Source organism: Hypoxylon fragiforme (genome assembly GCF_022984875.1).
Source record: "Hypoxylon fragiforme strain CBS 206.31 chromosome Unknown GGS25scaffold_5, whole genome shotgun sequence".
NCBI lineage: Eukaryota > Fungi > Ascomycota > Sordariomycetes > Xylariales > Hypoxylaceae > Hypoxylon > Hypoxylon fragiforme.
Genome location: NW_026054760.1, coordinates 1,579,446 through 1,605,610, shown reverse-complemented (window position 1 = coordinate 1,605,610; position 26,165 = coordinate 1,579,446). Strand labels below are relative to the sequence as shown.

Here is a 26,165-nt window from a genome sequence, read left to right as displayed (position 1 = left end):
TTATGGAGAAGTGTCGTCACTCCAAACCTTGGCTTCAGAAACTGGGGGAGAGGTGGGTCCTCTTTATTTATGTCCTCTGATGCCCGCAATTGTTCATTACAGAGTGAAACCCCCCCCCCCCCCCCCAAATTCCCTCCTCCTGAACAACCTCTAAAGTCAGTCTCGTACTGTAGGAAGAAGGCCTATTTACATCAATAGTCTTCATTTGTTCTATATCTACTTGTTATCATTATCATCGCATACTACTTTCTTTAAGGTTGGCTTGCTTCTTGTAACCCTTGCCCGTTCTCTCCGTGAGATCCCTCAGATATCTCCTACATATTGTAGTAATTAATAGCCTTACCTCCTGTTCCTGAGCTGACTAGTCCAATGGGATCGCGTTCTAACTTTATCCACCCACCAACTTTTGATACCTCGCATTAGTGTACTCTATTACTCCGTCGCTATGAGATCGTGTCTCTGGCCAGCCCTCGCGGCATTGGTGCTGGCCCTCGTCCAAGCTTCGACTTTGACGCCTCCTGTACTGCCGCTCGTCGTACGGAACCCATACTTGAGCATATGGCTTGCTCACGCTCGGGAAGCCCCATGGAAACATTGGCCAATGTTCTGGACTGGCAGCACTGTGGGCTTTGCTGTCATGGTCGCAGTCCCTGAAACTAAAACCGTGTACCCTCTGCTTGGACGCTCGCAGGATTTCTTGAGACGTTCTTCCAGGTCGGTGATTAACCCTTAGTCCTACATGTCCTAAGCCATCCCTTGACTGATTCTTGCATCAGCTATAATGTATCATTTCCCCAGTATGATGGCGCCACCTTCGATGCATCTACTACGAACCTCACGTATACTCTCCGAGATTCCGACGTGAAAATTACTCTTTCGTTCCTGTCTCCTATCACGCCTACATCTACTCTTAGACAGTCCCTACCAGCGGGGTACTTAACTTGCACTGTTGAGGGCTCTACCGATGTCAATATTTACATGGACGTAAATGGAGAATGGGCCAGTGGTGATCGAGATAATAAGATTGAGTGGGATTTTGCCCTAACTGAGAAGAGCGGTAGTGCAAAGACACCTATTAAGACATGGAGTATAACACGGCGCCAAGAGCAACTTCTGACCGAGTTTTACGATCATGCCGAATGGGGGACCATCCACATATCTGCTCCGGCCGACGTCGAACACCAATCTGGCGAGGCCAACTACATTCGGCGTCAATTTGCCGAGCACAAGTCGCTGAAGAACAAGATCGACGACGCTTATCGTGGGATCTTTGAAGACGAACCCGTTTTCGCCTTTTCAAAGAACTTCAAGCTTAGCACCGGGTCAAATAGTTCACACGGAGTCTCCAAAGACAGCGTTGTTTTCACCTTTGCCCTTACTCAAGACCCCGTTGTTCAATTTGCCTCAGCTAGAGGCTTAACTCTTATGCGTCCCTTGTGGGCTTCTTACTTTTCATCTGCCCAGAAAATGGTACAGTACCATTACGATGACTACGACACGGCCGTCTTTCTTGCCAGAAACTACTCCGAGCAACTCGCTAAGGACGCGTACGCCTCAGGCTCTCAGGACTACCAAGATATCGCAGCGTTGTCAGCTCGCCAAGTGCTCGGGGCAACACAATTTTCTGGAGTCCCAGACAGCCCAATCATTTTCTTAAAAGAAATCTCTTCGAATGGCAACTTCCAGACTGTGGACGTTATATTCCCGGCGTTCCCCTTTTTCTTGTACACAAATCCGCAATGGTTGGCATATCTACTGGAACCTCTCTTAGAACATCAACTAAGTGGCCAATACCCCAATGATTATAGCATGCATGATCTTGGCTATCACTTTCCAAACGCGACTGGGCATAGTGATGGTAATGACGAGTACATGCCTGTCGAGGAATGTGGAGATATGTTAATCATGGGTCTGGCGCTTATTAATGCCTTGAGAGACGATACGCAGCCCGCGTTCGTCCGGACGGTGCCAGAACAAACCCAAAATTTAGGCATAAAACCTACGAATAGATTGCCTTTAGTTGATGTTTACGGGATGGACCGCACTTGGGATGATCTGGGTACAACTGGAGAAAAGGTGGCAGCAAAATGGGCAAGCCGCTCATACAAACTATGGAAGCAGTGGACAGGTTATCTTGTCCGAGAGTCGCTCATCCCCGCGAACCAGCTATGTACCGACGACTTTGCTGGCTGGCTGGCTAACCAGACGAACTTGGCATTAAAGGGCATCATTGGCATCAAGGCGATGAGCGAGATTGCTAGCGTCGTCGGCCAGGAAGCGGAAGCTAAGTGGTACAGTCACGTGGCCGACGAGTATATCGACAAGTGGCAGGACTTTGGGCTATCCAGGGACAAAACGCATGCGAAGCTCGCATACAACTGGTACGGATCGTGGACGACAATCTACAACATCTTCGCCGATGCACTGCTTTGCTTCCACCTGCCTTCGGATAGGTCATCATCGCTTGGATCAAGCAGATACTGGAGCTCGGAGCAATTACCCATAGGTGCTGGAGCGGATTATAAACCCAAATCAAAATTTATTCCGGATGCGATCTACCAAATGCATAGCGATTGGTATCATGCTGTGCTGCAGAAATATGGGTTGCCTCTCGATAGCCGCCATTTATACACCAAGAGCGACTGGGAGTTCTTCGCGGCGGCTGTAACGAGCAAGCAAGTGCGAACTGAAATATTACAGTCTGTTGCGAAATGGGTTAATGAGACAGCAACTGGTATGTAAATGTCATATTTTTTCTTATTCGATTGTACTGGAAAATAAATCTAACCATAAGATGGTAAACAGACCGACCACTTACGGACCTTTACGAGACAGAAGGTGAAGGAGGGTTTCCCGGACCGAATTTCATGGCTCGCCCGGTTGTAGGGGGTCATTTCGCATTCCTCGCGCTAGAGAGAGCATGCGGGGGCAAAGCATCGGAGGGACTATATTTTCTAGATGAGGTTGCACCAGTGAAGATAGATGTTGAAAAGGCATTGATGGCCGACGCGGTTGATGATCAGAATGAAGACGGGCTCAGTATGGGTGAATTGTAATAAGTGCCACCCACATGAATGATATTACATGCTACCATGTAACTAGGCCTATATTCTAGTATATGTATATTATATGTAATCCATGTTATCTTATACTACTACATCTACTAGTACTTAGACCATGCCTAAGAGGCTAGGACCTTAGGTCGGAAGTAGGTCCTACATATTATGGATGTATGTATTCATCTTATGACTTTTGCATGGTACTACCTACTAGTTACTAGTAGTATACATTGTAGGACCTAGGTTACATATGTAGTACTATGTAGGATGTACATCTGTTGATGAAACACTTCAAGATTGCAACATCTGTAATCCACATAGTGCCTGCCTACTATATTAATGCATGAAGACACACAAGTTCGAATTATAAACAAGAAGTTCCCCGGAAGGGTCGGCTTGCGTAAATACTGCTAGATACATATTATAGGTAATAATAGATTGCTAGTCATAGTCTCAAAAGCCACACCACCCCAGAGCCAGAAAATAATTTGATAAAAAAAAGAAAAATAAGAAGAAAAGTATTAATCACTGCATACCTAGTATACATGGATAGTAGGTACTATGTAGTTGCATACCTAGTAAGGGTACGTGGTAGTTACTACATATGTATCGTATAACTTCATATGTAGAGGGCCTAGGTTAATAGCACCGTTGACTACATACAGGTTGTAACTACATGTATGTAGTGTAGGACCTAGGTAGTACTGTAACTTACATAACTATGTAGCATTGTAGCAATGTACATAGTTAACTACCTACAGTACGGTGTCAGTACCTACTACTGGTGTAGACTTAGTACAGTATTTATGTAACTTTGTACCGTTCGCAGCTGAACAATTTTGCCTCCCCAATTTTCTTTTTCCCTTCTAACCCCCTTCGCAACTTCCAACCAGGTTCTTTTCAACTTTCATCCATTCCCATCTGGTTTCCTTTATTTTTTTTCCCTTTTTCACCCAGATCCATCCAAGACTTCATCTCATAACAGAGTACCAAGTCTGCATCATCTGACAGAAAAGTTTGGTTCTATTTGCACTGACACCCAAAATATTTCTTCTTTTTCTTCTTACTTACTACAACCACATACTTGCACCTGCGCCCGCAACACAGTTTGCATCAACACAGGGCATAGTGCCATTCTTGATTTACGATTGGTATCTGAAAAACTTGAGGAACTTGGAGTAGCAGGTGAGCAAATTGATGCGCGACGTCTAGTTATTTCAGTGCTTTTCTTTTTCATTTTTTACTCTTTTTTTTTTTTTTTTTTTTTTTTTTTCTTTTTTTTTTTTTTTACCACACACTCCATTACATTTACCTGAACGCAACCCATAAAATTCTCTTCCAAATTACAGAACCCCATCTATCAATTACTCATCTTCTTCCCATCTCTTTTCATCATCTCGTTCTATCTTCTTCTAAATACTCTATTTACTCGTCCATTGCTTTCTCCACTCGCTGGTCTCTCTTGACGCGACAAACCCTTCCTGCCTTGCCGTTCCCTGGCTGCATGCGCCCCACCTATTTTTTCATCAAAGCCAATTGTCGCGTCGCGAATACTTACCAAATTTTCATATTAGTAGTACATACAAATTGCCTGAGACCATGGCGACTACCGCAATGGACTACGAGACAGCTAACGGCGATCGTTTCGATGGTAAGTTTGTTATCTATTACTGTATTTCAATATTTTTATAACATGACTGTATTGACTCATGTGTTTTATAGATGACGGTCCTCGTTACGAGCGTGATCAGCGAAGCGCATCTCCTCGCGCCTCTCGTGATGATGGCATTGATAATTCCCGACGTCGCTCAGCCTCCCCCGGTGCCAACCATGACCGGTAAGTTCTCAAGAATATTATTATGTCCGGCTAGATACGTTTCACCGTATCTTAAGCCATTTCATTTGATATCGATCTCTTTTCTAATTTTCATCACCAGTACTCTCAGGGACGAAAACGGTAGTAAGGATGAGGATGGTTCAATTAACCCCGGATCCAACCTATTTGTGACTGGAATCCATCCTAGATTGACCGAAGCGGAGGTCACGCGTCTTTTCGAAAAGTATGGTGAGGTTGAGAAATGCCAGATCATGAAAGATCCCCACACGAAAGAGTCCCGTGGATTTGGCTTTGTCAAGATGGTCACGTCTGAGCAAGCCGATGCAGCCAAAGATGGATTGCAGGGAGAGGAGATCGAGGGTCGAACTCTCAGTATTGAGAAGGCTCGCCGTGCTCGTCCTCGAACCCCAACTCCTGGCAAATACTTCGGCCCCCCCAAAAGAGGTTAGTAACATTCCAGTCTGTCCAGTATACATTTAATCTAACCTATTCGAAATAGAGAGTCGCCCCCGCTTCGATGATCGACGCCGTGGCGGTGGTTATGGTGGTTATGGACGAGATGATCCATATCGCTACCGAGGCTACGATCGACCTCGCTACGAGGATCGTGGTGATCGAGGTTTCCGTGAGGAACGAGGATATGACCGCAGTTATCGCGAAGGCCGTGGTGGCGGTGGTAGCGGTAGTGGCGGATACAGTGGTAGCCGAGAAGAGCGCGGTGGTTATGATCGTGGTTACGGCAGAGAAGATAGACGTGAACGTGATGAGGGTTATGGACGCATTGATCGCTATGCCGGCGGTCGTGAGGCTGGCGGCCGTGAGGAGCGAGAACGATATGCACCTCGAGGAGGAGATGAGCGACGTGCCCCTGGCTACGAGCGCGATCGCTACGATCGCCCTGACCGCGAAGGTCCCCGCGCTCGTGACCCGGCTGCTTCTGGTTTTGCTGAGCCAGCAGCTCGACCTGACGCCCGCGAGACATATGGAGGTGCGCCTTGAACACCAAACAGCAACAACTCGACACATCCAGCCTGCCGCTGCTAATGCGTCATTTAGGGAATGATCGCTACATGCGTTGAGGGAAGTTTTCCCTTAACATTTTCACTAACGGCATGAGGTTTGGTCGATGACAGTCTATGGTTTATTCGTCTTGTGTCGTTTTCTCTTCGGGCATGCAAGTACGGCGGATACCATAAAAGATGCTACATATGGAGTTTAATACGGCAGGTAAAAGGGAAGGAAAAGGCACTAACCTCCATGTTTTTTTTTTCTTTTCTTTTCTCTTTTCTGATCCTCAGACAGGGTTCGACAGATACGGGCGAGAAGGATGCAATCGTTGTGGTTCCAGCTTTTAGTGGAACAATTGCCACTTCGAAAAGAAGAAAAAAAAACAGAAAAAGAAAAATCCCTCCTCAGAAGTCGGCCTGGCAACAACGACTGAGGATAATGGTAACAGACAACTTGTTTTCCCTATGCCCCAGTCACCTATTCCCTTGGATCAGCAAATACGTCTATGGCGTGGACAACAAAGCCATCCTTTCACCTTTCAACCTGATACTTGTACTATTATTTTCACTTCCGGGGTTTCTATTCGAGCTTGACGAGGATTACGACTGAGCAACATCCATTCAGCATTTTGCCGGGCGGATATTCGAGACAGCTCTGCAATGGTGTTCCTGCAGATTGCAACACATAATTGATCGCAAATTCCCCAAAAGGTGCAACCTTGAGTCGAATCGACTAATGTTCCGTAAATACCATGAATTTGGCCTCAATTTTCTAAGTTGTTGCATTCAGCAATACCTATATGACGCCACGCGACACGATTTCTAGATGTACCTAATAAACTCTCGTCAGTTGTAAATGGGAGCTTCCCATCGCGTCGACGCTGATTTTTTCCGCCTAACTTTGAATCATAGTCGCCACACTCTGTTAGCTATCGTTTCATGCCGATGCTCTTTTGTGCTGGCCAGAGCCCAAGGTAAAAATTCCCCCATCTAAAGACAGTTAGCTGACATTAGTCCTGTTTCATAGTACCTATTATTCGCAGCCTTCAACTGGAATGCAAATGCATGGTGCGTGTAGTAAGGATGTAACCAGTCCCCTACCATCCCGAACCCAATTCAATAATACAATTCAATAATACAATAGCTGCATACATACATAACTATGTATATAGCTTACCTAGTACATTTGTAGTGCTTTGTGTACTTCATGTTGCAATGCTTAGTATGGATGCTATCTACATGTGCAGTTCTAGTTACTGGCATGATGATTACCCCCATCTTTCCCACCTAGAGCGAATGGCATACGTTGAGTTCTAGCGGCATATTATCTAATATTAAAATATATTCTCGTTATAATCTCGTAGTATTTGAGCACTAATGCCGTCCAAAATAAAATAAGAATGCTCCTGTCTCAAAGCGGATAGGATGCTGCTCAAACAACTTACTGAAAGCAGCAAAGAGCAAGCTGCGTGAGCCAACACATTCTCGGAATTGCTTTGTTGAAGACTAGGTTGCAAGAGACGTTTGTGTACAGCTGTCTTTGTTCAGATTGACGTCGCAAAAAGGGGTTGATTGAGGGTTAGCATTGACGGAAGCGTCTAGAGCCAAATATGATGACAATCGACTGAAAGAGGAAAGGACAAAACACAAAGCCATTGCTTGACTTTCTACTTGATAATGAAGATATTTCCTAAAGATATCTCCTAGCAACTTCTCTCTAGGGTTGAGAGCTGGCTCTTATTACTTGTCCCATCTTTTCGTCATTTCCCCTACCCCTCCTTACCACTCAACGCTACCATCGACGAGGTTTCATTCACGCTCAAGGAAGGCCAAGACTGTGAGATTAGACATAGTGCACATATACCAGCATGTTGGCAAACAAGCCACACCATTCGAGCCTCTCCCGGGATGGGAAGAAGGCTAAACTGCGAAGGCTAAAGAAGGAGCATCAACGGCTTCTGGCTTACATGGCTATCTACCAATACAACCTTGAAGAACAGAGGACAGATAAAGACGGTACGTCATTGACAAGACAGTGCAAGTTGAAACTATGTGCTTGCCTTATGTCCCTGCATGAACAACTAAGAATATAGGAATCTTACTAACATGTTGGATTAGATTCGGCTTCGGAAGTCCGTGTGCCAAAACGTGCACTTGCAAGGAGAGAGGGGGCGCGCCGCTCAAGGGATGAACGGATTCGCAAGCAAGGAGAAGACAGTGAGCTTTTGGAGCCACCTGCAACATCATTACCAACCCCATCTCAGGGCAAAGCACTCGATAGGAAAATAGCGTCTTATAAAGACCGTATCAGGCGCACGTCAATGCAACTACTGGTGGCCCTTGCGGCTGGGTCCCAAAGTACCGACCCTGAAATCCAAAGTCGTCAGTCGCACTCAACCACCGTCACAAGTTCTACATCAAATAGTACTGACGGTGATAACAACGAAATACCAATATCTGCTATGGCCCAGACTATAGGGGCTCAAACCAGTTCGACCTCAAGTCGGGGTGATTGGGCAGATGAGATCGCAGCCCCTATCATGGACAAATACATGAAAAGGGTCTTTCTCTCTGGCGCGGGACAGGCACAGCCAAGTTCTCCAAAGGCGGGTGACTTAAACACCGGCAAACCAAGTAATGCTCCAGACCCTAGTGTCTATGATTCTAGACTATGGAAACGACTTGAGTACACCGATGATGCCGCCTGGCTCAACAAAAACTCCGTGTTTGAACAACCCAAAGATCACACCCCGGAAGGATGGGCGACGTGGAAAACACAAGAGAAGACTTACCCGAGCCTAGCCGTAATCCTAGGCCGCCAGAAAGTGGACATGGACAAGCTATGGGATCCAGATCAGAGAAGCTTGGAAGAAAAGAAGAGAGCACAGCACGGCCGAGCTGGCTCTGGGCATCCACACCTGGAACCTAGCTCCATCACTTTGCTTTCACTCGAAAGACGAATTGGCTTCGAGCGACGAGAGATGAACCCCCTATATCGGCATTACTCCCAGGTGCCGGTGAGCTTGCCGGCAAGAGTGAGCGACGAGGATATGAGTCATGGCCATATAAAAACGCCGCCACCACTTCCGCTTGAGGCACCATCTGGCTATAAGGTATCGCTTGCCCCGAAATTGGATCCCAATCCGTCTGAAGTTGAAACCGCGAGAAGGAAGAGGCTTAGGATTTCGCGCAAAGATATGGGGCCAGTGCCGGAGGCGCAATATGATTATCCCACCGACTTACCTGCCAACCCAACTTTCAAGTTCAGTGGCGGTAGGGGGGTTGCCGACTTTGCAAAGCTGAATCCAATAGACGAGACCCGACATGTTCGGGGTAGCCAGCAGATAAGAGATGCAGGCGAGATTATGGCAGCGCAGGAGGCCCCATTCGTAGAGCCATACACCTTCGAAGGCAAGATGCCGCCACAGCCACCAGGGTTCAAAATGCCTCCCCTCGTCAAACGTTCTCGCGAGGAACGGGACAAGGCGGAAGCCGAACTGGCAGCTAAGAGGAAAGAATTCCACGAAGGGATGCTAGGTAAACTGCAAGCGCGGGGACACTCCTTTGATCCCCATGATCCGTTTTGGCATTACGAAGGTATGGGTGACGAAGATTCACTTTTGCATCAACCTAAGAGGAGAAAAACATCTGACCAAAATAAAGGGGGCGAAGACAGCCAGGGGAATGTCGGCACGACCTTACCGCATCCCCCGAACACCCCTATAGCCGACGGGGAAGAACCGCAGGAGGACATAGCCACGAATAACCCAAGTAATGTAAGTGCTTTTATTAAGTATTTGGCCCCTTTATGCAATACTCCATGTCTCAATATACCTAATACGCTTGCCTATACATGACATGTTGGAATGTTAGCGACTGCGGTTCATGACAGATTGAATAACTAATGGATGTGTCATAGGTAACAAAAAGAGCCTACTCGGTTGCGCTCAGCAGGTATAATTACGAGGCGCGCCGATACAAACAAGAGAAGGAAGAGGCAAAGAAGGCTGGGCACAAGGTCCCGTCCAAGCCACCTGAACTCATTTTAGCTCAGCGAAATTTAACGAAGGCCGAGTCCATGGTGAAAGGAGTCGTGGTAAATGAGGGAACGAACAGCGAGGTGCAAGAAGGACAACCAACCCCACAACCAGAGGAGGCGGGAAAGAATGTTGACAAAGGAAGACAGAACAAGCGGGTAAGATTTGATATGCCAGAGTAGTGGTCTATACCTATCAGGCATCTAGTTATGTAGGTAGGCAGGCACCTAGGCACCTAGGCACCTAGGCACCTACTAGTTTATTGCTCGGCGCGGCTTGTTTACTAGAATTCATGTATAAATGAAATAAAATACTGTTATGAAATGGACTAGATTTGATTTATGGATATCATTATTTACCTATTTACCTATTTACCTATTTACCTATTTACCTATCTACCTATCTACCTATCTACCTATCCACTTAGTACCTACCCCAGTACCTAGGTTATACTCTTTCGCCTGTTCTGTCAATAGGCTGTGCTCCGATGAGCCAACCAACACTTGACGCTAGGGTTCCAACAGCCGCCTCCCTTAGCTGATCCCTCCTTCTAACTCTAGGCTCACTAGAACCGTCCTCTTTCTCGTCCTGGCTTTCATCTGACCTAGTATTCCCGCTGCGTTGGAGACTAGATAGCGCAGCTAGGTTTCGTTGCGCTCTGCTTATACTTGCTCGTGATAGGTCAAAGAGCGACATAGGGGCTTCTTCCACATGTCGTGAGGAGGTTTGCTTGGTGCCCCTCACAACACCGGCTGGTACGGTACTGTTGAAGGCACCGGGCATAACTTGAAAATCGCCTCGGTCATCCCAAGCCAGCTCTTGCGCCTCTTCAGCCCCTACGGCGGCATTCAACTCCTCTTCACACTTGCGGAAGACGTTTAAAATCTCCTGGAGGGCCGGGGCTGGTGCGACGCGTAGTGCCGTTGCTAAGCACTCTATTCGTTGTTCAAGGTGTCGGATGTCAGGATTGCCACTGGCAGTGCCGATATGTGTCGGCTTCACTGTTCGCGCCGTGCGGCGGTATTTACCTGCCTGCAGTGCAGCTTTCCAAGAATAGTCATCGGTCAACGTAGCCGAGTGAACGTTTGCGTAGGCTCCCTTTGGTAAGAGCCCTTCTCTTGGCTTGGGAGTCGACCCCGGCGAGTTACTAGCTGTGGTTAACCGGTTGACAACATAAGAATATGCTGTCTCGAAGTCATCTTCTGTAAGAGCGGCGTCAACGCACAAGGCAGTAATCCGTTTCTCAACTAGAGATTGCCACCATACCGGCTTTGTGACCGATTGTAACTGCTCGGGTTGCTTGCTATGGGTTAATAGCCCAGCATCGACCATATTGGTTCCCATTTCTAAGAAATCTTGGATTCGAGTGTAGCTTTTGGGGTTCTGCTCCAACACCTTTCCGATTATAGAGATGGGGTCTGTGTGTACTCGGAGCACGACCGGGGTGAATGGCTCTCCTTTCTTCAATATAAGGCGGTACTCACTCAGTCCATGTGTCGCTTTAAGGAGAGCCTCGACCCGCTTAGACGCAGGATGCGTTTCCGGTAATGTTCGGGGAAATGCATGTATTCTAGTATGGCTTAGGATGAAGATCTTATGTCAATTTCATCTAGGGGAAGCTTACATGTCATCACATTTCAATAGACCACCTCGGCCACGGTGAGGGTTAGACGCGTTATCATAGGCGTGCATAGCCGCAGAAACGATTGTGTCCTGCAGCACATGATTATCGAGGGGCTTCTCTGGAGCATCTTCGTATATGGATCTCGCGAGGGAGTAGCCTGAGCGTTTCAGTACAACATATTTTCACAAGAACTGGGCTAAACGTCTTACGAGTGTTACTTAAGAATGCCTTGAGACACTCGGTCTCAAGGAATTCCTTTTTTAACTGACCCAAGACCCCCGGGATTCGAACATTGCGAGAGTCTTGGACCTCTTCTGCACCCCAATCTCGAAGCCATAAAAGTTCATTCCTTGCTCTAATCCAATATTTGTCATCCGTTTTGGGGCCGTTACTGACTAACAAATGGAGATATTGAGCAGCCTCTGCTCTTTGTTCTTGCTCATCTTGCAGGAAAGCCAACTCCCCTGCTTTCCGAACAGTGCAAGGTACTCCGATTTTAGTCAAGATAAAGGCGCTCAATGTTAGAACATGCAAGAGTCTTGTGGTAGTTTCGGTTGGCGCGGTGAGTATGTTTGACTCGGCTAGTAAGTCATTACGCATATGTGTGGCATTCTTAGCGAAGAGAAGCTGCTTTCCATTGGGATCAGAGAAAGGTGCAAGAAGAGATGAAGCGACTTGTAGCGTAGGGCAAGTATCCAGGTCCAGCAAGGCCATGATCTTGGTAATAATACTATTAACACCTATCAAGGACTCAACAGAAGCTTCGGGTATCAAATACGCTGAGGCTAGAGCAGCACGAGCATATCTTTTTTCAAGATACCCTAGATCTTCGTCGTCTAGCCAGATGGAAGCGTAGCCACCCAGATCGGCATCTCCCGGACCATCCCATTGGTCTATGGCTTTTACCGCGACCTTCCACGATTTGGAAGCCCGCTCCGTAATCCATTCCAGGACACGTTCCCAACCTGGACATATAATACAAGTCGTAGATGAAGAATGGCCTGGAGAGTGACCTTTCTCATCACTACGAGTCCATCTTGCGTCGTTATATAACCATGGCCCTATTAGACCGCGGAGGTCCCTCCCCACATGTAGTAAGTCCTCATTACGTACGCCGGTGTGCGATAACAATAAGTCGATTGCGGCGTGGTCATTCATCTGCTCAAAGGCGGACAGGGTTTGGATAGCGGGTTCGTTAGGGTAGTACTCGTGGTTTCGGCGAAGGAGAGGTAATAAAACTGAGACCGTCCATGTTCGAATGCAGGGAGCATGGTCGAGGAAGGGCACGATCAAGTCAGGCAATTGAGCTAGCAAGCCGGCGGCCTCATCGACGCGACGCGCACGATGGATTAAGAAGAGGGAAACAGGGTCTTGGGATACGTCGGCGGGGGGATTCTCGTAGGCAAGAGGCAATAGTCGTAGCTTGCGGACTTTCCTGGTAGCCTCATCTTCAGTAAAGTCCTGTACCGAAGACCAATCGAGCTCTCGCAGTTGAACACCTTTTTCGAGATTTCCGTCTTCGAGATATTGAACAAGAGGAACATATTTAACAGGTGGCAGTGTCTCGGGTAGACATGTTAGAAGGATTCGAAGCAACAAATCTTGCCGCAGGACCTTGGTGTGTTGAGCGGCGAGAATTGCCAACCCTTCGATGTCGGTTTTGGCGGCGAGATGCGTAGCAAGGAGTATAATGCGCGGCGCGGAGGGAAGCGGGGTCATTTTGAAGGCACTATATGCATGACCTTCGTTTTTTCGTGGGTTTTTTTTTCACTTATCTATGAGAAAGATAGGTATGGAGGGCATTGGGTAGACTGCAAAGGTTGTTGGCAGGATGTTGGCAGGATGTTGGCATCAATGACAGGAACAAGTTTCAACACACCTCTAGGTGACATATACCTACTAGGTACCTAACCTAGGGTACTAGTTGTGGCTTTAATAACCTGGAAGCTTTAAGGTTTGAATTAGAGTTGAATGTTGCGTTAGCTTGAGCTAGGTTAGGATCTTTCTTCTTGGCAACATTTTGCTCAATTAACTCAACTAGGTTAACTCAATTAGGCTTAGGAAGAGCATTATGTAATCCTTTCACTACATCATACCTTCAATGCTACCTTGCTTAGCTAACCTTGCTAGCTGTAAACTACTAGGTACTTGAACATCATTTGTTCGTCCAAACGACACTACTCTTCATCTTCAGCAACTAAGAACGACGTCTACATCTACGGTTAGAACGACATCATGGCATCTGGATACGGTCTCCAGGGAGGTCTGGACTCCTAGAAAGTCAGTCCTCTACGTTCTCAAGACGCTAACATTGTAGAATAGGCCAGTCGCGGTGTTTTCCATTCTGGCAGGAAGTGCTGGCTTGTTATGTAGTCAACACGTCTGCCGAGGACGATTCGGGCAAGAAAAAATGCTCTCCCGTGCTAGAGGATTACTATGAATGTTTACATCACAAAAAGGAGGTTCGTACTCTGACTTGTCTTTCGTACAACCGTTATATTGGTCGATAGGCTAACTAGAGTTGCTGAGGAAACCAGGCTGCGAGAGTAAAAGCATTGCAAGCTGCATATCGAAAGGCCGAATCCTCTTCAGCAAGGGAAAATGCACCGAACGCTGGTCAGATAATGAGCTTAGGCCTACTGGGCAAGGAGGAAGATACCAAACAGGTACTCGGCGGGTAGTCCCAATATCTTGTCCGAAAACCCAACACAACACAACCAACCGTGTACTTCTTAGAGAGCTCTAGTATATGACTGAAAGCACTAAAGCAATGAGAATGAGAATTACTATGAGGGACTGTTCAATAGCTTTGTTGGATCCATGGATGTTTTCTAATACTCGTGTATTTACGTATATCTCGATAGTTTTTGTAGGTATTTATGGGGTAGGCAAGTAGGTATCAACCGCATCATTCGAGATCAAGATAACACCGTATTCCATCTACTTTGGGTTATATTGGTTGGCATGGGAGTCATATGCATCATGCACCAATTTGATGCCTTTGGTTCTGCACCAAGTTATTTGAAAGGAAGTTGCTATCTGGTGTGCCTTCCTTGTTTTCTCTCTCTTTCCGTCTCTCTTTCTCTACCCTTTTCCCTCTCACCTACCTCACTCGCAATAGTGATACTTAGTACCTACTCCCTCCCCCCATTCTCTCCCCCCTCTTCTCACCATCCTCCTCCTCCTAACGGAAGCGCCTCATCTTCTTCTCATTTCAAACTACGACCAGACCTCGGATACCTTACTTTTACACTATTTTAATTTGATTTTGCTTCCGCTTCAAACCAAAAATCCAATCACCTTATCACAAACATACACACACACACACACACACACACACACACACACACACACACACACATATATATATATACTTTATTTCTGTCGTCTCATAGCAATGCCCTCCTTTCGAGGCGTGGAGATATCTATTGTGGTCAATCCAGGGGCTAAGAAGCTACGTGAATATCCTCACCCTGATGGATCGTCTGTTCACCTCATGAGGGTCGACACTGGCCTAAGTAGCCTACGAAATCAGGGACAGACTGACCTGCACCCTTCCGCCTCTCCGATCTGCTCAGAAGCCGACCCGACCCGCCAGAAAAAGCTCAATCCCCGGATTTCTGTCTATATTCCTTCCAGTCCTGGTAATTTTCATATCCTTCCCAATCTTAGCAAACTGGCCGTCTCTAACTAACTTGTTATTTAGGCGATCAGTTCCGACTCAGATACCAGGTCAACCAATCACCGCCACCGTCACGCTTCATCTTTTTCAAGATGTTCATCAACGGACATCACACAGTTTCCTGGGGCATCGACACGAATAATTGCTCGGCTGGAAGTGTGTCGCGAAGTCTTTACGGGCCTGGAGATAGATTTAGAGATAGGAATGGTGATGCTATCGTTGGCATAGAGACCCGGTATTTCCACTTCATGCGTGGGCTAGACAGAGAATCTGTTGCTGAAGACGGTGGTTTGATCGAGGTTCAAGTATTTCGCTGTCGAGGACGAAACCGAATCGCGGTTGCGTTGGACACTTACCCCCATCGATACCAAGGACGCTATGGAATCGCGTAAGCTGCTCTAGGCCCTCACAGCCTATCCCTCCTATACTATTCTTATCAAGGCATTATTGACCATTTGTAGTTCTCTAAGTGGGGGCTTGGTCGAGAACCCCCAGGATGCCACCTCCTACGAGTATCACTTGGACGACGGTAAAGAATCACCTTACGCAACTTTTTGCTTCCACTACAGATCCACGAAGCATCTTGAGCAGCTGAATCTTATCCCACAGCACGAAATCAGACGCCGGCCGATATCCATTAACCCCGGTAAGCCATTGGGCCTCGATTCTCGCATGGGCTCTTCCAATGCCACCTCAACACCGCCTCCAGGTCTATTTGTTTTCGGGGTCGAGTCACCAGATGCAGAGGTGTTTAAAGACGATATCAAAGTCGGCAGCATATCAGTCTCGGAACCGTATAAGGCCTTGATACCAGGCCCTCGATTCTTGAAGAGCCCCCCAAGATTGCCTCCAGCTCGTCTTTCCAGCCTAGCGCGTGAAGATACCGAACTGGCACAACGAAATGAAACAATGGCTGAGATTTTGCAGAGACCATTGCCTGAGTTGCCTAGGAACGTTTCAAGACAGGCATCCAAGGAATCGCTCTGGTCGAATTGTCCCTCTCTAACACCATCCTTGAAACAATATGTCGAGAGCGAAGAGTTCGAGGACGAAGAGATAAGACTTAGTACGGCGCAACCAATCTTTATACAGCCTGAATCGACACAGGCATTAGAATTGAGCGAAGGAGGTATCCATGATCAAGAAGAAGATTCCTTCTCGGATTATGCGGTTTCGCCAACATGCACAGAAACATCACAATCGCCAGTATTACCATCGCCAGAAGGTTATGTTCCGACAACTGGCAGCGTGCTTGAGCGTCATCTCACTCAATTGGACTCGCCGGGGACATCATCGTCGCCAAAAGCCAAGGCAAATGTCCCAATTTGTAAAGCAGGAAGAGTGTTAACTAGCGATGTGTACGATGGCAGCACGGACGAACTAAAGCTCACAGAGTCGGAATGGCTCAGACGAACTCCGTCACCTCTGCGACATAAGGGTAGACTAGTCCAACGTGTCCTATGGAACTCGCAACCCGAGAAGGCAGCAGAGCGTTCTTCAATGATAGAGCTTTCTGCTTGGGAAGACAAGGGTAGGAATGACAAGGAATACAATACAGATGAGGTGCCTGCAGGAAACTGGATCTAGAATAGGTTGCTGCATATGGTTGATGGACTGGTTTTTTCTTTGGCCTGTTTTCGATGTTGGTAGGTAGGTACTAGGTACTATGTAAGCACCTACAACCTACAGAGCACCTAGTACTAGGTACCAGGTAGTATGTAGGTTAGGTTAATAGGGGGCAACTACTTAGTATCCATGTATGTAGTAATCCAACATTGAACCCCGCAGGTCGCATTAACTATGTACTAGGTAACATTTGAACCTTTCTAACGGAATCTACTGTAAGCACGTGCAGTCCATCATACTAATGTAGTACCTAGGTTAGAGTATTATACTACGCAGGCGGCAGTACAATACAATTTACCATTTACATCCATACTACTATCATAGATATATATTCATATGTATGTAGAGGCTCTCGGACAATATATCTCGCTCTGATTTTTGATAACTTGATATGGCTTCAATAAAGCCTACGCATTTAGAAAGGACAGCTACTGAGCCTCGAGAAAAGGTAGGCGGGCATCTACCTACACATATAGCTACATAGGTAGCTTTATATTGCGCATCCAACCAGTTGACCAACACCATTCTAAAAGTCTCTCCACACCGTTACCCTATCCGAGATCAAGCAGGTCAACGACCAGGTTAGGCTCTTCCGCCTAGCACTTGCCGCCCCCATTCGGGTATGTCTTGCTTCTAGCCCAGTCAAATCTCCGATGAGTGTAATAAAATGGACCGCCAAAGGAGCCGGTTGGATGCCTTGTATTGACTGACCGGTTGCTTCCATAAGTTCCTGCCCGGGCAATGGGTGGACTTGTTCATACCCGGCATATCCAAGGCTGGGGGTTACACCATTACCTCATCGCCATCGAAGGCGTTCCCTTCCCCATCGGGAGGTGCCCAGTCTAGTTGTACTTCTGCCTGCTACCTGGAGCTCGCGGTGCAAAAGTCGTCCGATCCGCCAGCTGCATGGCTATGGCAAGATGCGGATGCCATCATTTTTGCTGAACTACAGATCCGAATTGGCGGAAGCTTTGTCTGGCCACCGCCCGGCATAAACATCCGTTCCCTGCGCCGCGTCGTCTTCGTTGCTGGCGGCGTTGGCATCAACCCCCTCATGAGCATGCTGAGTAGCCTGGCCGAGAACCCAGACGAAGAATGCTGCCCCTTTGAGGTGCGATTCTTGTATTCCTTGAAGCAGGACACTGCTACTGGCTCCTCTGCCATAGGGCCTAGGACTGAACGTCTGCTGTTCCTCGACAGGCTGGGATCTATCTTTGGCTCTGGAAAGGTGAAAGGCGAGCTACAGCTCTTCCTGACGAACGGAAGGGAAGAAGAAGACCAGGAAGGTGTCGTGTCGTGCGGCACCAAGAAAGCTAACAGCGTGCCATTTTGTAGGCGGAGAATGACTGTGGGCGATGTGGCCGCTGCTATCGGCAATGCGTCAGAGAGGCGGTTTGCCGTCGTATACATTTGTGGCGTGCCCACTATGACTGATGAATTCGTCCAGACGCTCACTGAACTAAAGCACGGGCTAAGAATTGAGCCACACCATGTGCTGTGCGAAAAGTGGTGGTAGCTGACTTGAGAGCCTTGCTCCTGGCTCCTGGCTGGGGTGGTAAAATAAGGATTCGCAGTGGAGTGGTAATTGAAACTACGAATTGTATTTACTTTATTCTATTCTACAAGCCGCGTTGCAATATTATTGTGAAGGAATTCACGATAGAGATCATGTCGACTGGAGTCGCAGGTAAGAATATTCTACTATTCTGACATCTTATAAGCGATCATTGCCTACTCATTTAGCCTCGAGGCCAGCCTATCTTGTTAGATGGAGGATAGATTACAATGAGACGCAGGGAGCCCTGCCTCTGCCTACTGACATTGTTGACTTCTCGAGCATATGATGACACTAATCGAAAGCCCTGCCTGTTTTTCATGGACGAATATATAAAGGGGGCTGAGAGCGACCAAGTTGACTTTAATTCGCGCTTCTCGTCAGCTAAGACGGCTCTGTCCATTTCACCTGGTCCATAACTTGCCCTGCTGACGGGTGCGAATAACCAATTCTCAACATCAAGCGGAGAGACTAAAATGGATAAGTTAGTGATGTCAAGCAGACAGAAAAAGGAAGAAAAAAAAAAGGTGACAAGCCGGCCTGGAATACTTACTCCCTTACTCCCCAAAATTCTCATCATCTGCGTTGCTTCAGCTCCAGGTGCAATATCAGCGCTAGAAATACTCATCAATTGCAGCTTTTGTGACTTCGGCACAGCTGCTTGTAACCCTACATTGGAGAGTGGTGCACTAGATGTGTTTCGGAAACGGCCTAGGACCTGGACAGCACCTTCGGCATTTCGCTGCAGCTGAAGGGTAACATTGAGGCCGTTGGCATCATAACATGGAATTCCACTCGGCTGTGGGACTGCGGTAGTCTGCTGCGGAGGAGACCCAAGTGAGGAGAGAGCGTCTAAATTGGATATGCCAGGAGCTGAACTTGGAGCAGAAGAACTTTGGGAAAAGAGATCCATAATCGACGTCGTGCTGTTTTGTTGAAGTGAGGGGGATGTGGCTGGCGAGGGTGAAGTTGCGCTGCCACCGAGGATGTCGGCAAGTAGATCAGTGTTGCTTTGCGATCCATTCGTAGGTGAAGCCAATGGCGTCGTGGTTGCATCTCCCATCAGATCGAGTAAATCCTGATCGGTTGTTGGCTTGGCGATAAGTTTCGACCTGCGATTGGCCCCTTTCTTAGGCTTCTTGGTAGCTTCGCCAAGAACCCTAGACGACTCCTTAATCTGCGGCGGCGGCATCTTCTCGAGAACGCCACGACGTATCTGATCGTATGAGAACAAGTTACCGTACTCGACAGCTCTTTGCTGGACCTCGACATCCAGACTGGTCTGGTGAAACTGCAAAAGTCGTTGGATGCGTTCCACCTGGGACGCATCAGAGAAACGCGTACTTAATTTGACAAGAGCTGTAACTATGTATTCGGTAGATATTTGCGTGGCATAGTTGCTATTGAGGATGGTGCTGAAAAGGTCGACGACTTCGTGTTCTTTGACTTCTTGAACTAACTCTTCCTCTTCGTATTGCCCACCTCTAAGCAAGGAATCCCCATATTCACCAATACACCATGCACCTGCTTGGGTCAAACTTTCTTGGGTAATGTCCTTTTTTAAATTCGCGTACAACTTCTGGACTGCATATGTCTGAAATTCTGGTGTAGTGGCTACAAGCCGGACAAACGAGGCCATGATGGGCTCTTTCACATAGTTTCCAGCGAGTGTCAAAACCCGGAGCATAGTGTCGATGTGCCACCGTTTATTAGGAGAATACCGGTCAGCTGCGATACCAATTTGACTGGTCATGCTGGGTTTGAATTCATTGTCGGCCACTTCGAGGAATGCTAACAGTTCTCGAATGAGCACCCGCACGTTGCTTTCGTTGATGAGCGTGAAACTCAGATCAAGAGCGCGCCTCCGAATGCTGATATCAGGATCACGTAGGCATTCAAGGATGGTATTGCGATGTCGTTGAACGGCGTTCGGTTCTATCGCGACAACTTTGATCAGCGTGTTAAGAGCAACGTATCTGATGTTATTGTCTCGATTAGAGAGGAACTTTCCGAGAATGTTCACGCCTAGAACTCTGAGTCCTGAGTCGGCTTCTATGTCGAGAATGGTTCGGACCGCTTCGTAGAGGATGGAATTGCCAACATTCTTGGAAGAGTCAGTGTTGGTAGCAACCTGAGCAAGGATATCGTTGATTTGTTCTGTCCCTTCGGCGTCGCCACGGACGAGAACTCGAAGCAAGCGCAGAATCTTGACTTGTAGGAACGGGTCCGTGATCCCGGTGACATCGTGTTCGGGGGCATAGCCCGACGTAGCAAGACCCTTCAGTGTCCTAACTAGCACCGGTACAAATTGCTTAAATTTGTCGATTATTCCTTCGTCGCCGCCATCCTCCTCCTCAGCTTCGCACAAGCTCGTAACTAGCGTGAGTCCACACAAAAGCACGCCGTGGTTCCTGTCGGAAAGAAGCTGGGCAGCCTTTTCGACAAAATGCTCCTGCAAGTCTGGAACCTTTCGGCAAATGCGCATAGCACACAAAGCAGCCTTTCTTCGAATGTAGGGGTTGGCCGTAGAAACCAACGTTTCAATTTCGGGGAAGAGGTCTCGGGACATCTCGATCGAGGCGATATTACCCAGAGTGCAAAGAGCAAGTCCAACGACATACTGATTCGAATGGCCTAGATCACTGTTGAGACGAGGGCTAGGTCAGTCAGGAATAATACGAGGGGATAAAGAGGCGTACTTTTTCAACGAGTTGGTGACTAGGGTGAGCACCTCCTGGTTTTCGTCTAGCAACAAACTGGTAGCTAAGTGTCCAAGTCGTTTATCGGCAAACCGTGGAGATGCCAGTAATTTGATGCATTCTATTTGGCCGAAATGGGTTCTCTCGCCCAGGGTGAACAGGTATAGAAGTTTGGCTACATTGTTGCGCCTGTACGACGAGTCGGTCAGCAAAGGCGCAACTTGACTCGAGACTTGTAGGATTGGGGATGATTGATTTGTGCGCACCTCACATTGTGGTCTCCGCTCTCTTCGCGAAAGCTGGCCCGGATAGCAGCACTTTCCTTCTGGATGACCGCTCGTTCGTCGGCAATGGTCTTCGCGGCACGCACATTGCGAATAAACTGCTTCACTGGAGAGAGAGGAACACAAGAATCAGTCAACAAGTTGTTCCAGGCATGGATGAATTAATGAATTAATGAATCAATGAATCAATGGAACAGAAGGAGGTGAGGGGATCATGGGTAAGGAATCGCCGCCCTTGATTTTGTAGTATGAAGGCGTGGAAGTATGGTTGGATAACATACAAGAACTCATGGTGAAGCCTCACGGGCCCTTGGAGGGCCTATTAAAGTAGAATAGCCAGCTTTGGCAAACACGAAGCCTTAGGAGACGAAATTCAATAATATAGAATGTGGCTTGTAATTTGTAATTTGTAATTTGTAATTTGTAATTTGACTGTCGCCGTGGATTATTGTTGACGGCTAGAGAGGTTCAAACGTATATGTACACGTATTACACGATATCGGTTTGTGTAGGTCAATAGGTAACTACCTAGGTTAGTTTATTATGTAGTTAGTATGTAAGCCGTAAGGTTCAAAGGTTGACACGAGGTTCGATACCTAATACATACCTACCTAGTTAGTACTAGGTAGGTTCCAGGATCTCTTTCAGATCGCAAAGCCCCACTGAGTACATACATGGTTAAGTATATATGCTAATTGTATACATATATGCATTTATCTGCGTGCGGAAGACATGAAACAAGGTCCGGCGACTTTCAATGCTTTCCATCGACTAATTTTCGGCATCCGGGAAGAAGGTCTGGCCGATTTTCTTATACTTTCATCAATTAATTCGAAGCAACCTTGAAAGTCTTCTACATGCTTCTAGCTTTATTACTTATAGTTACGGACTCGGCCAAATTTGAATTCGAATGTACTATGTAAATCCAAAGTATCCATAATATATATCCTACTAAGGAGTCTAAGGTATGTAGTTATATATAGGTACATATCCTACTCTATACTGAAGTTAGAAGTTTGACACTCATCTACACAGTACATAGTATCTACTGATCATACATACATATTACATACATATTACATACATACTCATATACATACCAACAACATACATACATTGATACCCTGCACATCAAAGACCCAAACTCTTGTACCACCATGGCATACTTACAAATCCCAAGAGAATACGGGTAAGTCTATAAGTCTATCATCTGCTTATCAGTCAAACCCCGTTTCCCTGCTAATTGCGCCACATCTAGCTATGTCCTCACCGTCGCCGCCTCGTCGTTTTTTATCAACACCTTTCACCAGGCCCTGACAGGTCGCGCACGCAAGGCGAGCGGCATAACCTATCCGACCGCCTACGCCAGCCAGGAGCTGGCTGACAAAGATCCCAAGGCTCATGCATTCAATTGCGCCCAGAGAGCTCACGCCAACTACACTGAAAACTTAACTCCCTTCCTCGGCGCTCTTCTCATATCCGGCCTTTACTTCCCGACTTCAAGCACCACCCTCGGCGCGGCCTGGGTTATCGGCCGTGTCTTATACGCCTATGGTTACACGTCTAGCGGACCAAAGGGCAGGGTGACGGGCTCTGTCGTGAGTATAGTCACCGACGCTGCTTTGAAGATTATGGCTATTATTTCTGGTGTCAAGATTGTTTTAAGTGCCTGAGGACTAGAAGCATTAAAATAGAAACCAATCCGCCCACCACTACGAAGCACTTAGATTTAGGTACATAGGCAATGACTAAGGAATTATATATGAATATATATATGTATCTGTCGACTGGGTGCCTGATTTTCCACTCAATATCTTTGGATAAGTAATAATTTAAGAAAGAAGACAGTACTATTCAATTGAATGGCCCCAACAAAAATTGCATAGGGAAATATGTCATGGTCGTTTCCCTTCATTTCTGCCTTCTTTTCCTTGCTACACAATGCTGCCCAAGTCCAAGAAACTTCGTTTAATACGTACATTGATCACATCTTCTTCGGCGGCGCTTTCGAAGTTCCGCCATGTTAACTTCCTCCTCGACAGTCAAATCAACCTGGTTGATATGATCCTCCGTAGGTATAGAATGCCCCATCGACTCGTGGCCGTTATTTCCGAGGAGGTAATCACCAAAATATTTCATTGCCTGGTATACTTCTTCGCCGGTAGGAATGATATGCTCACTCGGGAGAAGAAAGCCATAACTCCCAGTATCTCGAAGCTTAATCTGATAGCTGTAGTGAGCTTTAAACTCATGGAAAATATAATCTATCGCCGATCCCCCTCTGGCTTCGACTCGAGCTCTTTGTGGGCCTTGCATGTTGTCTGTAGAGATCTCGCTTGCTACGGCTCCTTCGCAAGCGGAGGTAGTTGTATATACCTCTCCATTGGAGAGTCGCATGTGCTTAGCCAAATTCATGGCCACCTCCTCTAAATTCTCCATGTTGGGCGGGCGGGTGGCACACGAGTACGCATAAGGATATAGTACCTGCTGGGAATATGAGTGAAGATCCAGGTAACCTACAAACTTGACACCATTTTCTGTCTCATTCCGGGCCCAATCCGCTAGGCGGACAGCCTCGACAGCCTGGAAAGGTTCGTCACCACCATAGCTCTCAGAGCATGGTTCGGTCTGATGCTGGGTAGTATCCCATTGGTAGCCGAAAGTGTGATCCAAGTCGAAACCAGGACAGTACTGCATCTTCGTGCGTTGCCTGGACTTGCGCCAGAGGCGATCGACTTCCCAAGTATACTCGTATCCATCGGGGTTTAGAACAGGGATAAAAACAATATCGAAGTGCTTCAGAATTTTAGCAATCATCGGATCCTCGTCAATGGACCGTATGAAGGACCAGGCCACATAATTCACGGTGCTGGTGGATATCCACTCCCTCGCATCTGCAAAAACGAAAGTCAGCAATTAACTCCAGTCTACATATGAAAGTTGAAGGGATCGAGGTATGTCCCGGAAGTTTCTACTACGGAATTGGTTCGCTTAGAAGAGATTGCTTCCTGAAACGGGCCTGAAAGTGAAAGGAATAGCAGCATCTATACATACGAATACCGCCCGTCATAAGAATGGTATCTTTTCTGTCCCTTGCTGATGCATCATTAGATGGTATACCTATCCTCAACCCTAATATGTCGCGTCCCTCATAGGATTTGCCAATGCTAATCATCCGAACAAGGCCACGGTTTCTAAACATGGAATCCAGTAGTTTCATCCATGGATACACCACGGAGAGCGGCTGGTAATCGTGGAAGAATATGTCATCAGCACCCCGCCTCTTAGGCAAGGGTGTATCATTTGCTGGGGTTATGCCTCGACAACTCGGGGTGGATTGATGGATGGAGTGGGCGGGTACATTGGTTGGATATGTATCAGCGACGGCCCGAGACAAGTCGGAAATCAGAATGGAGTGATTATCTTGCATGGAAGGCGGCAAGATGCCCATTAATGGTCGGATACGACGAGTATCGAGACGTATGTCTGTGTAATTATCGGTAAAATCCCATACATCGAGCAGCATCTGATCAACAGCCTTTCTTAGAGCTGCCTCATGCGCGTCCGTTGAGATGTTAAATCGGATCACAACCTCATTTTCGTATCTTTGAAGATTTGCAAGGAGCTTCGGGTGCGTATGGAGCCATTGGTTTAACCCCTTCCTCGGCTTACTTCCTGAGGCCCAGCCAAAGGGAATGTCAAGCAAACGCCTAAAATACGAGCCACCATGATGATTTTGGGAGGGCGAGACTCGAGGAAGGATTGTAGCATCGGTTAAGGGTGATATAGCTAGGAGAAGGAGAAGGAGAAGGATCAGAGCGATATTTGGACAACCCAAAAAAGGATAGTTCATCTTAGTAAAGGGGTTATAAGGTTGTTTGTAAAGGACATCAAGTCTCAAATTGACGGGTGACGTTGTAAAAGTTAATAACCATATGCAAGTCCATATGCATGTCGGGCTTGATAACTACATGTATTCAATTCAACATGTAAGTTGGTACTAACCTAGATAGTACTAACATTGAACTACAAACTATCTAGTATTACATTATTACATACTAGGTAGTACATAGTAGGAAGTAGGAAGAACATTAAAGGAAAACACCGGTCGATAACGGTTTATTTAATTCCTTTAGCATACCTGCCTACATAGTAGGTACATAGTTGGTTATTAATGACTACATGGTTAATAGTTATTTACATACATACATGATAGTAGGCAAGAAAGTGGGGGCGGGGGTAGAAGAAATTCGATGGTGATGTTCTGGGCTCAACTGTTCAACATTGAGCGGTACATAACTAACTTAGTAGCTATACACTACTATGTAGTTATATAGTAAAAGTACTTATGCATCCAACTTGTCGGGTTCAATGTTTACAGTACATGCTTAACCCCCCGACCTCACCTTTCCATGTTAACCTCAGTTTCTAACATAAGGTGCATATTAATTATATGTACTATACCTAACTATAGGTACCTACTAAATAAGATACATATGTACTGAATCTACATATGTACTTGTGTAACTTCAATCTATTGACATACATACATGTAGGTAGTATGCACTATGTACAATACCTATAACTATCTGTATGTAATAGGTAGTTAAGGCTCAAGTTTAATTTTGGGGCTCTCAGCGGGGAGAAAATGGAGAACGAAGGTACCCATGGACCGTTAAGCACATACACCTATGGATACATCAATAACTACTTGTAACTAGGTACTGGTACTACTGGAGGTACTAGGTAATACAT

The 26,165-nt window shown here is 46.8% G+C and overlaps 10 protein-coding genes across 10 annotated transcripts; 7 read left to right on the top strand and 3 right to left on the bottom strand.

Moving 5' to 3' along the window:
- The first annotated feature begins 54 nt into the window (after positions 1 to 54).
- GGS25DRAFT_490490 (DUF1793-domain-containing protein) lies at positions 55 to 3,531 on the top strand. Its single transcript, XM_049260999.1, has 3 exons — positions 55 to 714; positions 777 to 2,734; positions 2,806 to 3,531. Exons 1-3 carry the CDS (start codon positions 446 to 448, stop codon positions 3,054 to 3,056), a joined length of 2,478 nt encoding a protein of 825 aa, XP_049116628.1. The 5' UTR covers positions 55 to 445; the 3' UTR covers positions 3,057 to 3,531.
- An 808-nt stretch (positions 3,532 to 4,339) lies between these two features.
- On the top strand, positions 4,340 to 6,024 carry GGS25DRAFT_278878 (uncharacterized protein). The gene is made up of 3 exons (XM_049257446.1): positions 4,340 to 4,710; positions 4,782 to 5,340; positions 5,396 to 6,024. Exons 1-3 carry the CDS (start codon positions 4,564 to 4,566, stop codon positions 5,893 to 5,895), a joined length of 1,206 nt encoding a protein of 401 aa, XP_049116627.1. The 5' UTR covers positions 4,340 to 4,563; the 3' UTR covers positions 5,896 to 6,024.
- A 1,236-nt stretch (positions 6,025 to 7,260) lies between these two features.
- GGS25DRAFT_490484 (uncharacterized protein) lies at positions 7,261 to 10,193 on the top strand. The gene is made up of 4 exons (XM_049260998.1): positions 7,261 to 7,919; positions 8,022 to 9,500; positions 9,567 to 9,679; positions 9,823 to 10,193. Exons 1-4 carry the CDS (start codon positions 7,772 to 7,774, stop codon positions 10,120 to 10,122), a joined length of 2,040 nt encoding a protein of 679 aa, XP_049116626.1. The 5' UTR covers positions 7,261 to 7,771; the 3' UTR covers positions 10,123 to 10,193.
- A 102-nt stretch (positions 10,194 to 10,295) lies between these two features.
- On the bottom strand, positions 10,296 to 13,530 carry GGS25DRAFT_490483 (secretory pathway Sec39). Its single transcript, XM_049260997.1, has 3 exons — positions 11,774 to 13,530; positions 11,565 to 11,721; positions 10,296 to 11,510 (listed from the first exon to the last, which is right to left on the bottom strand). The coding sequence occupies exons 1-3, from the start codon at positions 13,281 to 13,283 to the stop codon at positions 10,388 to 10,390; spliced, it is 2,790 nt and encodes a 929-aa protein (XP_049116625.1). The 5' UTR covers positions 13,284 to 13,530; the 3' UTR covers positions 10,296 to 10,387.
- A 51-nt stretch (positions 13,531 to 13,581) lies between these two features.
- Positions 13,582 to 14,592, top strand: GGS25DRAFT_490481 (uncharacterized protein). The gene is made up of 4 exons (XM_049260996.1): positions 13,582 to 13,637; positions 13,695 to 13,827; positions 13,887 to 14,026; positions 14,102 to 14,592. The coding sequence occupies exons 2-4, from the start codon at positions 13,800 to 13,802 to the stop codon at positions 14,243 to 14,245; spliced, it is 312 nt and encodes a 103-aa protein (XP_049116624.1). The 5' UTR covers positions 13,582 to 13,637; positions 13,695 to 13,799; the 3' UTR covers positions 14,246 to 14,592.
- A 369-nt stretch (positions 14,593 to 14,961) lies between these two features.
- On the top strand, positions 14,962 to 16,833 carry GGS25DRAFT_521650 (uncharacterized protein; the record flags this gene model as incomplete). Its single annotated transcript, XM_049264090.1, has 3 exons — positions 14,962 to 15,208; positions 15,271 to 15,634; positions 15,708 to 16,833. The coding sequence occupies 3 exons, from the start codon at positions 14,962 to 14,964 to the stop codon at positions 16,831 to 16,833; spliced, it is 1,737 nt and encodes a 578-aa protein (XP_049116623.1).
- Positions 16,834 to 17,100: 267 nt separating this feature from the next.
- Positions 17,101 to 18,437, top strand: GGS25DRAFT_278680 (uncharacterized protein). The gene is made up of 3 exons (XM_049257444.1): positions 17,101 to 17,320; positions 17,406 to 17,492; positions 17,600 to 18,437. The coding sequence occupies exons 1-3, from the start codon at positions 17,264 to 17,266 to the stop codon at positions 18,386 to 18,388; spliced, it is 933 nt and encodes a 310-aa protein (XP_049116622.1). The 5' UTR covers positions 17,101 to 17,263; the 3' UTR covers positions 18,389 to 18,437.
- A 109-nt stretch (positions 18,438 to 18,546) lies between these two features.
- On the bottom strand, positions 18,547 to 21,990 carry GGS25DRAFT_278706 (Adaptor protein complex AP-1 gamma subunit). Its single transcript, XM_049257445.1, has 5 exons — positions 21,692 to 21,990; positions 21,393 to 21,516; positions 21,127 to 21,315; positions 18,981 to 21,069; positions 18,547 to 18,898 (listed from the first exon to the last, which is right to left on the bottom strand). Exons 1-5 carry the CDS (start codon positions 21,699 to 21,701, stop codon positions 18,812 to 18,814), a joined length of 2,499 nt encoding a protein of 832 aa, XP_049116621.1. The 5' UTR covers positions 21,702 to 21,990; the 3' UTR covers positions 18,547 to 18,811.
- A 201-nt stretch (positions 21,991 to 22,191) lies between these two features.
- GGS25DRAFT_490469 (membrane-associated proteins in eicosanoid and glutathione metabolism) lies at positions 22,192 to 23,183 on the top strand. The gene is made up of 3 exons (XM_049260995.1): positions 22,192 to 22,375; positions 22,446 to 22,599; positions 22,669 to 23,183. Exons 2-3 carry the CDS (start codon positions 22,568 to 22,570, stop codon positions 23,081 to 23,083), a joined length of 447 nt encoding a protein of 148 aa, XP_049116620.1. The 5' UTR covers positions 22,192 to 22,375; positions 22,446 to 22,567; the 3' UTR covers positions 23,084 to 23,183.
- GGS25DRAFT_490461 (uncharacterized protein) lies at positions 23,184 to 25,520 on the bottom strand. The gene is made up of 2 exons (XM_049260994.1): positions 24,465 to 25,520; positions 23,184 to 24,304 (listed from the first exon to the last, which is right to left on the bottom strand). The coding sequence occupies exons 1-2, from the start codon at positions 25,261 to 25,263 to the stop codon at positions 23,379 to 23,381; spliced, it is 1,725 nt and encodes a 574-aa protein (XP_049116619.1). The 5' UTR covers positions 25,264 to 25,520; the 3' UTR covers positions 23,184 to 23,378.
- Positions 25,521 to 26,165: the final 645 nt, after the last annotated feature.

Bases quoted from the DNA above. Each gene is read 5' to 3' on its own strand.
- GGS25DRAFT_490490 (XM_049260999.1), top strand. From the start codon at position 446: ATGAGATCGTGTCTCTGGCCAGCCCTCGCGGCATTGGTGCTGGCCCTC. The intron at 715-776 runs GTCGGTGATTAA...TTCTTGCATCAG, and splicing joins TTCTTGAGACGTTCTTCCAG to CTATAATGTATCATTTCCCC. The intron at 2,735-2,805 runs GTATGTAAATGT...GATGGTAAACAG, and splicing joins GGTTAATGAGACAGCAACTG to ACCGACCACTTACGGACCTT.
- GGS25DRAFT_278878 (XM_049257446.1), top strand. From the start codon at position 4,564: ATGCGCCCCACCTATTTTTTCATCAAAGCCAATTGTCGCGTCGCGAAT. The intron at 4,711-4,781 runs GTAAGTTTGTTA...TGTGTTTTATAG, and splicing joins TAACGGCGATCGTTTCGATG to ATGACGGTCCTCGTTACGAG. The intron at 5,341-5,395 runs GTTAGTAACATT...TATTCGAAATAG, and splicing joins CTTCGGCCCCCCCAAAAGAG to AGAGTCGCCCCCGCTTCGAT.
- GGS25DRAFT_490484 (XM_049260998.1), top strand. From the start codon at position 7,772: ATGTTGGCAAACAAGCCACACCATTCGAGCCTCTCCCGGGATGGGAAG. The intron at 7,920-8,021 runs GTACGTCATTGA...ATGTTGGATTAG, and splicing joins ACAGAGGACAGATAAAGACG to ATTCGGCTTCGGAAGTCCGT. The intron at 9,680-9,822 runs GTAAGTGCTTTT...GATGTGTCATAG, and splicing joins CCACGAATAACCCAAGTAAT to GTAACAAAAAGAGCCTACTC.
- GGS25DRAFT_490483 (XM_049260997.1), bottom strand. From the start codon at position 13,283: ATGACCCCGCTTCCCTCCGCGCCGCGCATTATACTCCTTGCTACGCAT. The intron at 11,722-11,773 runs GTAAGACGTTTA...TGAAACGCTCAG, and splicing joins GGCATTCTTAAGTAACACTC to GCTACTCCCTCGCGAGATCC. The intron at 11,511-11,564 runs GTAAGCTTCCCC...AAGCCATACTAG, and splicing joins CTATTGAAATGTGATGACAT to AATACATGCATTTCCCCGAA.
- GGS25DRAFT_490481 (XM_049260996.1), top strand. From the start codon at position 13,800: ATGGCATCTGGATACGGTCTCCAGGGAG. The intron at 13,828-13,886 runs GTCTGGACTCCT...ATTGTAGAATAG, and splicing joins TGGATACGGTCTCCAGGGAG to GCCAGTCGCGGTGTTTTCCA. The intron at 14,027-14,101 runs GTTCGTACTCTG...TGAGGAAACCAG, and splicing joins GTTTACATCACAAAAAGGAG to GCTGCGAGAGTAAAAGCATT.
- GGS25DRAFT_278680 (XM_049257444.1), top strand. From the start codon at position 17,264: ATGGCTTCAATAAAGCCTACGCATTTAGAAAGGACAGCTACTGAGCCT. The intron at 17,321-17,405 runs GTAGGCGGGCAT...CCATTCTAAAAG, and splicing joins CTACTGAGCCTCGAGAAAAG to TCTCTCCACACCGTTACCCT. The intron at 17,493-17,599 runs GTATGTCTTGCT...TGCTTCCATAAG, and splicing joins CACTTGCCGCCCCCATTCGG to TTCCTGCCCGGGCAATGGGT.
- GGS25DRAFT_278706 (XM_049257445.1), bottom strand. The intron at 21,070-21,126 runs GTACGCCTCTTT...TCGTCTCAACAG, and splicing joins GTCACCAACTCGTTGAAAAA to TGATCTAGGCCATTCGAATC. The intron at 18,899-18,980 runs GTAAGTATTCCA...TATCCATTTTAG, and splicing joins GAATTTTGGGGAGTAAGGGA to TCTCTCCGCTTGATGTTGAG.
- GGS25DRAFT_490469 (XM_049260995.1), top strand. From the start codon at position 22,568: ATGGCATACTTACAAATCCCAAGAGAATACGG. The intron at 22,600-22,668 runs GTAAGTCTATAA...CGCCACATCTAG, and splicing joins CAAATCCCAAGAGAATACGG to CTATGTCCTCACCGTCGCCG.
- GGS25DRAFT_490461 (XM_049260994.1), bottom strand. From the start codon at position 25,263: ATGAACTATCCTTTTTTGGGTTGTCCAAATATCGCTCTGATCCTTCTC. The intron at 24,305-24,464 runs GTATGTATAGAT...TCGTTTTTGCAG, and splicing joins TCTTATGACGGGCGGTATTC to ATGCGAGGGAGTGGATATCC.